The 10,000-nt window shown below is 39.2% G+C and overlaps 1 protein-coding gene and 1 long non-coding RNA gene across 2 annotated transcripts in view; one reads left to right on the top strand and one right to left on the bottom strand.

Moving 5' to 3' along the window:
* Positions 1-153: 153 nt before the first annotated feature.
* LOC138060111 (uncharacterized) lies at positions 154-2,781 on the top strand. The gene is made up of 2 exons (XR_011134294.1): positions 154-811; positions 1,955-2,781. It is a non-coding gene; the product is annotated as an uncharacterized lncRNA (long non-coding RNA).
* A 20-nt stretch (positions 2,782-2,801) lies between these two features.
* The window catches only part of LOC138060108 (uncharacterized), an 8,658-nt gene continuing 1,459 nt past the window's right edge, over positions 2,802-10,000 (bottom strand). The window contains exons 3-5 of the mRNA XM_068905816.1: positions 9,339-9,568; positions 7,423-7,484; positions 2,802-5,029 (exon numbers count right to left, since the gene is read on the bottom strand). Coding sequence (XP_068761917.1) covers positions 4,856-5,029; positions 7,423-7,484; positions 9,339-9,568 — 466 coding nt within the window. The 3' untranslated portion in view covers positions 2,802-4,855. The remainder of the gene's footprint in view (positions 5,030-7,422; positions 7,485-9,338; positions 9,569-10,000) is intronic.

Below are 10,000 nucleotides of genomic sequence, written 5' to 3' on the forward strand. Positions count from 1 at the left end.
TATTTTATCTCAACATTTTCAAGGGGTCATTACCATTTAACACAAACACATATTCAAAGCCTACCGGAAATGTTTATTTTACATCTCCCATCTGTTTATTTTCGCCAAAGGGAGTTAAACATTAAAAAGACTAGGAAAGACGACCACCTCTTTGAAAAATCACAGACCAAAGTATCGCATTTCACCAAATTTTTGCTCTCGCAAAATGGTGAAATTCGCAAGTATCTCATTCGTATATATGGTCTTAAGCATCGAGACGATTCTCAGTGTGGGCGATTTGTTGAAAAGTGAGAGCGTTTCAGTAATGAAAGATAATTACTGTCCGTATTTTAAAAATCGACCTCCGGTGCCGCAACCGAACCTCAAGAACTGTACTTGGTACAAGCAAAAATCTTGCTGTCTTCCAACTGAGCTTGATCTCATCTTCCCATCAGTCGCTCCACCGCTCGGAGCAAGTGACAAGTGTTTAAGGTACACAAATTTCTTGATGTGCTATGTCTGCTCTCCGGATCAGAATTTATTCTACAAAAACGAGAGGCTGACCGTCTGCGATATCTTCTGTGACAAATGGTTCGCCGCATGTGGTGAAGCGAAATTGAAAGGAATTATAATCAAGGATTTGTACCACTCTGGAAAAGAATTTTGCTCGGCGAGAAAATTTACTGTTCGCAGTGCTGATGAAGGGGACTGCTTTTCTTTTGAACAAGAAATTAAGAGTTCATCCCCTATTAACGTGCCTGGTATCCAGCTTTTATGCTTTGTGGGAATTTTTACTGGATTAATACACGACTTTTGAGGGGAAATAATTCAGGTAAGCTGTGGCGTTTTCTTCAATGATCAATCAGGATAAAGAAAGGAAACAACGAATTTTCACCACTGGGATGGGGTGGGGGGTGGGGGGTGGTAGTGGTGCTTAGGATAAGTTCATGGCAGATGATAACAAGAGCTGGAATTTAACAATTTCAGGGCTTTTTTTCTCAAATCCAAATAATTGTGTTGATCCCCTTGAGGTTCACTGGGTCACTAAAAATGAAAAAAAAAAGACAATACAAACGAACGAAGCTGAGTTAACATCAATAGGGTATAGTAGTGCAGACCAATGACATCTTCACAGTCAAAACACCCGGGTTGGGGGGGGGGGGGGGGAAGGGAGAACAGACGGAACAGACGGGGATGCTCAACGCTTAGGGGTGTAAATTTTGGATTTTGGTCTCGCTTAGGGTGTTCCGGGCAAAGCGCCAATACTTTAAGCCGCCAAGGTCTCATTTAGGGTTCTGCAAAGATACACAGAAGTCTTTTTAACTTGTTTTTAGGGGTCAAAATTTCCTTAAGCCATGCCCAGATTAGTCTCCTTTAGGGGTCAGAAAAAGCTTGAGCCACGCCCAGATGGTCTCCTTTAGGGGTTAAATTCAAAATTTCCGACAAGCATCCCTGTCTGTTCCATATGGGAGTCCCCCCCCTCCCCAGGTCAAAATAAAGGAATTGAAACAGTGACTACAAGACAAAATTAATTTGTCCAGTGGACAAGACCCTAACCACTGGACAATACTTTGTCCAATGTTGTCACCAGAGAATAACTCAAGTGGATATGATCAATGTTTTGGTAGTTGATGAATTGATTTCATTCTCCTTTATGCCCACCATAAATGTTTGCAGACAAATGATACAAAGAAGTATAATTTAGGAAGAAGTTGAACTAATATTTTGTGCACAACAAATTTACATTAATTTGTAACCTCTAGCCTTGGGACTATAATCAAAGTGCCACTGAATAAAAAGTGTATGTCTTCCAATGTTAGTTGATGCTGAATATTTGAAGTCTTGATCCTCAACTCAAGGGCAGTGAATCACTGAGACAAGCCTTTTTTAAACCTTTACACCAATAAAGGCAGCTGAAAACCCCACATACTTTAAAACATTACCATGATAAAGTTCTGTATCCAATACTGTTTAGCCATAGCTGGGGAAGTAACTAGACAAGTGGACAGCCAACAGAAGGGAACTGGGTGTGACTGCCTCAATCTGCAGTTTAATTCTTGGGAATAATGAAACGCTAATGCATACAGACCATACAGAGTTCTCTTCACTGAATGGAGGGAAGGAGAAATGGACCAGAAGTCAAGAATATAACATTATTGAGCTCAGGATCAGGAAATTAGAAGTGGTAAAAAATAGAACAAAATGAGTAAACATCAAAATATTGTGGGATACCGGTAGATATCCAATTAATTTTAATCATTTCTATTGCGCATTTCTATCCAAATATTGAGGTAGCCTTCCCACAGATGCTTGTAGTTTGATAGACAGAAAGAATGCAACCTGGAAACCTGACCACTCCAATCCCCACTTCAGTGTACCTTTAAGACAAACACCTTCAATTTTTGGAGGCAACTAAAGAGGTTAGAGCACCATAACAAAAAAGCAGCGTTGGAAGTGGTACCTTAGGCCTCTCTGCATTGGACTGTTTTTGTCCACCCATCCATGATCACCCCACAAAGAATGAAGGAAATTTTTTTCTTGCAGGCAAATTTTTCCTTTGGAACATTCCCTAAATATACTGTTACTACAGCTGGGCCCTGCTGGATAATATTATCCTTAATTAATATCTACTGCAAGTTTTGATCCTTGACTAGTCACATGACAAATGTTAGTTGTTTTAACTTGTCAGGTGAAGACATTAACCCCATCCGAAAAAAATTAAGATTTTAGCGAAATTAAACACTTGCACGTTAATTGATGTCATGGCCGTTCAAGAAAAAAAAAAACAAAAAAAAAGCACTCTCAATGAACAGTTTTGATAATTTTTGAAGTAGATAACATTTATTATCATAATTTCTCAAGAATTAGGGCGATATACCAGTTTTCATGTTTTGTAAGCATGATATGCTGTTGTTATAGCAACTCCCTGAGTGATAGTTGATTTGGAGATTTTCTTACTGACTTTGACTAATTGCCTATGTTCTGAATGTCTGACGAAGTAAACAAATCATCATTGATGACCACTGGAAAAGCCTTTCTTTTTCTTTTTGTCGACGGTCTATTGATGAGGGACATGTGCAAAGCTAAACTATTTAGTCTTTGGTATTGCAAACATTTTAATCCCTAACATCTCTTTGTATTTAGATTTGTTGATTTATCTCTGAGTGTGTCTTATGTTTCATGTTGTCATTTGTCGTGCGAACAATTTGAACTTGTGCAACATAACATGTTGACGCTTCTTTTTGAATAAAATAAATTAACATATTCGTTGATCCTATTGTTTGGCTATTATGCAAAAGTACGGAGTGGGATTTCTTAAGGAAACTTTCAGTTATTCCTCACTTGATCCGTTTCTATTCCTGGTCAGGGACAATATATTTAGAATACACTTCAAATAAATTGACACAATCTTGTTGTGTCCACCAGAAAATTTTCTTTGCACGCCTCTTCACAAATCTGCGAAGAGTAAAAAAAAATCCAGGCTTAAAATTGTACGGCAACGGTCCAAAAACGAGAAGATAATGATAAAATTATATATTTAAGCGCGCAACTCGGTCATTAAATCAAAACGGTGGACAGTGATTTGTAAGCATGACAAAAAAGATAAACAATCCAGGCGCCAAGAACGCAGAAGTCATGACTCCTCTTTGAGACGAGCTTTTAGCTAGCTTTGAATCGTATGAAAAACACTTCCCGTTAGCTTGTTTATCGGTTTCGAATCGACGCCCTTTGCAAAATTCTTTGCCATTCTTGTATATGTTACTGATTTTCCTACCCTTCAGTTGAGCGCCTTTGCAAGCGCCGTACACGCGATCACAGAACTCTTCGCAGACGGTGAGTGTAAAATCCTTGAAGAACGTGTTTTGATTCGGAGCGCAAATATAACAGTACAAGTAATTAAGATATTGAGAGCAATCTTGGCTTGCGCCAATAAGTGGAGTCAATTGACGGAACGCAAAGTCGATTTCTTCGTCGTAACAACAGGAATTGTCTTTGTACCAACTGCAGTTTCGGAGATTAATCTGTCTCGTTGGACCCCGATTTTTGAAGTAGGGACAATATTGAAGCGGTTCTTTGCGCATGGAGCGTTCTTCTTTACCTTCTGCGCAAATACACCATATCCAACATAACAATAACAAACCAATCGTGACTTGGTATTCCGCAATTGTCTTCATGATACGCCTCCCCAAAGACCGGAGTGTATTTTACATGTTCCTCTGTTTATTTACTTTTCAAGTGCGTGAAGTGTCCTTTCTTGTTTTACACTGGCACCGTACGTTCTGTATCAGAAATCTTCCTGCATTGAACAGCGGTAACAGTTTTGCGCTTTCATTGATCTCTCGAGTTCGATGACACCCTTTGTCCGGAGGTCTTGCTGGTCTAGCTTTTGAAGAGACATAGATCTACTTAGTCACCGGAAATTCAATAGCCGCCAACATCAACCTTTGTGCCCCCATTGAGTAATGTGCTCGCAGTGCCGTAAACAATGACAACGTGACTTGAGACGATGGGCACGACATCGCTAGAATTCCTAACTGAATAACAAGAAACGTGGAGTGGACTGTGGACTTCCGGACCAAGAAATAAGATAGGTACACTTAGCGACAGAACTATAATTGTATGGATCCGTCACGCCATAAAAAAATTAATAAATTCGAAGCCGTTCAAAGAAATAGACCAGAAAATATATTCACTCAGGCAGTAGAGGATCCTATTTGTTTTGACACAGATGTGGAATTACATTAATTAATGTGCAAACCAAAACAGCTCCTTTATGTTCCAAGTAGTCAAGCTTGCACTGTAATGATCTTCCTCATGTTAAGAATACAAAGCAACATAGACAGTACTTGCTACAGTATCTTTGAGCTAATTTGCATCATAAATTGTGTATTCTGGTTGGCACCAGTTGAGTTGACTTTTGACCGTTCCTTTTCACTTTTCTTGCCCTGCGAAGGAGTTGCTGGCTGGCTTTTTTTCCATTCGCTCTTCCTTTTACTTCTGTCTTACTTAATGGAGCTGGCCAGGAAGGGGTGGCTGAGTCATCTACACTCTACAGAGATGAAAATAAACTAAGAATGAATTAATCATACAAAACAACTTTGGCCATGACTCACATGTGCAGGGGTGTCAATAAAAAATCATTTGAAGCTGGCGGCTGGTTTGAGTAGGTAACCGACTGTTAGGGGCCTAACAATGGCCTCTTTCTCCTGGGGTGTCTGAGGGAAAGCCATTTTTAAAAGAATGCTCGCAAATTATGCCATATTTCAACAGCAAAATTGATGACCATGTGTAGACAAACTCAGAGTGTCATTGTCCAACATGGGTTTAAAAGAATCTGCCTTTAATTTTTTCAATTTAGGGAAAAAAGTAGCCAACTTCTGAGTGAAGAAGCCAATGCTTTTTTCTGGCTGTTGGTACTTACTGAAACCACTACATGACATTGTGCAAATGCAAACTTGCGTACAAAAAAAGAAATATTATTTTGTGAAGAAACAGAATGCACGTGACAATGCACCGATGCATGAAATAAAAATTCTGTAATTTCTTACCCTCACATTTCACATGTGCTTGTGTTCAATGTGTGAATGTCAATTGCATTAATTTGAATTGTATGTGTGCAAAAGGAGGCATGGCTGCTGTCTTTTTTCCGGCAAACTTAAAGTATCTCTGGTTTACCAATTTTGCAGATTCAAGTTATAAAAAATTTTATTTATTTCAGGGATGACCTATTGAAAAATCTGCTTTTCTGTTTACAGTATAAATTAAACTAATAATAAGATCCAGTAAGGTTACTTGTCAAACACCCTTACAGCTTGCATTTTAATTTGAGTAGTAGTGTTGTATAAAATGAAACAAAGCAACGCAACAAAGTAACCAAGCATTTAGCGCAGGTGCTCTAACAGCGACAATAGGCTGATTTAGCAACAGAACGGGAACGTAAGTGGCGACGGTGCGCACAGAAAAAACACCAATGAGAATAGAATAGACTCCACTCTTTTCTTCTCTATTCTAAATTCTCATTGGTAGTTTTGCTGCACGCGACGTCGCCACTGACGTTCCCGTTCTGTTGCTAAATCAGCCTAATAATGCCATTAATGCACGACTTTAAGAGAGAGCCAGATGGAGGATTATTATGTGCTAATGATAACTAACCTGCTCATAGGGCTGATGTATCAAATGTAAAAAAAAAAAAAGTCTGCTACAAGCCTAGAAGGCCCATCAGGCCGGTGCTAATCTCCGGTTTCTGTAGCATGAAGCGACTAGGAGTATTTCTACTCCCCCCTGGATGGGATGCTAGTCCATCGCAAGGTTACCCCCAGCATTAAATTCGCTGGTACCCATTTATACACCTGGGTGGAGAGAGGCACCATGAGAGTAAAGTGTCTTGCCCAAGAACACAACACAATGTCCCCGGCCAGGACCCGAATCCAGACCACTCGATCCGGAGCCGAGCGCACTAACCATGAGGCCACTGCGCCTCCCAATGATGTACTGTACTGAGACATAAATCAAACATAAAACGTTTTGTCTTAAGATTCTTAGAAAGTGGTTGATTTTAGATTGATTTTTGTTTCACACAGCAGAGTAACCCTACATTTCACATAAACATGATCTCAAAATGATGAAAATTAACTTTCTGACTGAGAGTATCAAAATTATTTGAAAAGTTTTAGAATAGGGGACACATCCCTTGATCCCTCAAGGAGGGCCCTTTGATCCTTCAGTTCCATACTACAAGCATGTTTTTCCAAATTACCCTGTTGATAAAAATCTTAAGAAAACCTCCAAAAGGCAATAGCAATAATGCTATGCCAAAATGTTGATGCAGTTTTAACCCATTGACCCCTAAGAGTGAGACTTAACCTTAGACGCTGGACGACCCATCAATGGGCGGCATCCTAGGGAACTTGAAGCGTGAATGGGTCAAGAAAGAAAAAAACAAAGATCATATATAAAAACTTAATTTGTTTAAATCCCTCTCTGCAAAACATGTGAAATGACCAAAATTATGCCAAGTCTTCTAGCACTGGGGCACAAACTGGGGACATTGTACATTAATTTTATAAAATAAATCATATCAGTCTAGCTCAAATGAAATCAAGCAAATGGTTTCTGAGAAGACGGGAAAACCGCAGTGCCCAGAGAAAAAGCTCTGCACATTTTTATGACACAGAGTCAGAGTCTGGAAATCTAACCTGTGCCACATTAGCTGGAATTCGAAGCGAGTTCCCTCACCACTGCTCCAGCCCAGTGCATCCTAAATTCTAAGTTTTGTTGAGAACCTGAGTAAAGGATGAATCTGTGTTCCTCTAATTTTGACATGATTGTACATGATCAACAACATGCAATAATGACAAGATACTCGTTGTTGTCTTTGATAAAGCTCTTCAATAACATTATTACTAAATATAAAAGGAAGAAAGAAGAACTCCTCCCTCTTACCTCAATATCAACTTCTGAATCTTCTGAAATTCTTTGTATGACCTGAGGCATCAGACTAGTAGCTAGAGTGAGGAAAACAAATTTTGCATCAGAGGTGATTTTGTTCAAGAGGGATAGTGATTGTTTCAATGCTACCTTGATAGTAGAAACAATACCACTCTGGTATCTATACACTGTAGATTATTAACTTGCACTCATAGTATTATCATGATGGCTGGCATTTCCTGATGGTGATTAATTGTCCAAAGTAAGGAATCCATGTAATGATTACAGTGAGCAGTAGTTTAATATCCTCAAATCATGATCTCTTCATTGAAATATATTTATTCCTAACCCATACCAAAAGCTATACATTATGTCCCATTTACACCTACATTGGTGCACCCAATTGGCAAGTAAAATCATCTGGCATTAGCCATTATAATAGTAAAATCTATAAGTTTCACTTTCAAGTGGGGTAAACGTCTCGATGGTAATATTAAATAACATGGAAAAAAATACACTTTGAAACCAATAAGGCCGGCCCTCTGGTACTGTAGGATTCCGAAAGTAATCGCCCCCCATTACTTTACATTATTTGGATTTTACAGGCTTAAGGGGCCGCTACTTTCGGATAGTTAAAAAACGTTACTTTGTAATTTGGTAGCTGTCTCGTGCAAAAAGGACATGTAACTTGAGATCAACAGTTCACTATATTTAGTTGTTCAGGTGAAATGCTAGTTATGCAAGCAAACAAAAACAAGCTGTAACAATTATTTAATAAGTTTCTAGCCTGACAATGTGCAATGTAGACAAGTTTTGACACAAATTCTTTTTAAATTGATTTTCATACAAGTACTTGCAGGCATGAATGACTTACTTCAGCAGTAAATTTATGCGTTCGTCATATGACTGTATATCGTAATGTGTGAGGTAGTGCTTGTAAATATTTCAGTAGGATTCAGTAAAGTTAACAAAGAATCACAACCTTAAGGTTTCTGGCTTTGCTTTAAGTCCACTCAGGTTGTTCCATGATCCATCCGCATTTAAAACACACTACGCATTATGCTTTTCAACAGTTATTTGTTTTTAGTTCAGGGAAACTGAGACAATATTTACCATATACCTTACGGTACCGGCCGTATCAGAGTTTTTCCCATGTTGCCGTTGCTGTATTCCATAAGGCAATATCATTCGATATTTCGCTGTAGTTTTGTTAATCAATCGATCCTCAAGTATGGTGTTTCATTAAAGACAATAGATTTTATTGTTTTAAGTGACATTATTGAAGGGGCCACTACTTTCAAGGAAATCGTTACTTTCTGGTGGAAAGAGGGGGTGGGGTGGGGGGGGGTTACTTTTGGGATTTAATAGAGGTATAAAAAATTAACGTTAATTTCAGGGGGACCGTTACTTTCAGAATTCTACGGTACTTACATGAGACCGGGATGAACTCAGGATGAACTTTTGCCAATATGAAATTTTTGCAGCCATTTACATGAGGCCAGGACAAGATGCTTGGTGCCCTGGTGCTTGGTTTCGGAATGAAATGATAAGTTTTACCTTACTAGTAAATATATGGCTGACCCAAAAGCATACAGGCTTGACATTTCTGAACTCAGTCTGAGATTTGTTGTCATTTACGTGGGAGTGGTACATGCACGAACTCAGACCCGTACGAGAATTTCTCGTCTTGGTCAAGCAACCGAGATGAAGTCAGACCGGTCTGAGTTCATGGTCAGGCCGGTCTCATGTAAGCGCACAAAAAGAAATGTATGGAGGCTGATACGAACTCTGAGTTAATCGCGGTCTCATGTATTTTACCCCCTAATTAAAGATGACCAATCATACCCACCTACCTACCTACCTACCCATAAGCATCCATACTAAGTGAAAGATTAATCATCTTTTGGCTAATAGAGCATCAATTATTGTACCTTGGTCAGCTTGACTTGGGCTGGTTGTTGATGTGACTGTGTTACTCGAGTTGCCTTCTCCAATTCCCTTACCATGATTACATTTACGGGTCTGAATCTTCACTGATCTTGATTTCTTCCTTACAGCTTTAGTTTTCTTTGTGGCTGGATACTGTCGTGAATTAGGACTATTTAATACTTCTTGATCACTTGTATTTGTCTTTGAAGTGGGTTCTTCTGAAATCAGTTGGCTGCAAGCAGAGTAAAGAACACAAACTCATAATCCATTGGGCCATTTGCAGGTGACAATTACATGGTACAAAAACCGCCATACTGGGGTCTGAGCAAATTGCTTACTGGGACATCTCAAACAAAGAAATTTAATCCAAATTTTCTTGGTAATAGATGTCCCAGAGCACAACGCTCCAGTGTGGTGGTTTTTGTACCACTAGCTACAAAAGAATCAAACCCATGCCAGATTGGTAGAAGGCATGTGCTCTTACCACTGGACCAGTCCTGCTCCCCAATTTTGATCAAAATGTTTGAGCTGAAACATTCAGCCTTAAATACTAGTCTGGTAGTGAGTGGCAACTTACATTTTCAAATGACTGATCTTCAGCCATGTGACTATGATGTAAACATTCACTTCTGGTCAGACCAAGGAGGGATTCCACGGAAATACA

The sequence above is a fragment of the Montipora capricornis genome, chromosome 8, assembly GCF_036669925.1.
Source record: "Montipora capricornis isolate CH-2021 chromosome 8, ASM3666992v2, whole genome shotgun sequence".
In the NCBI taxonomy this organism is placed as follows: Eukaryota; Metazoa; Cnidaria; class Anthozoa; order Scleractinia; family Acroporidae; genus Montipora; species Montipora capricornis.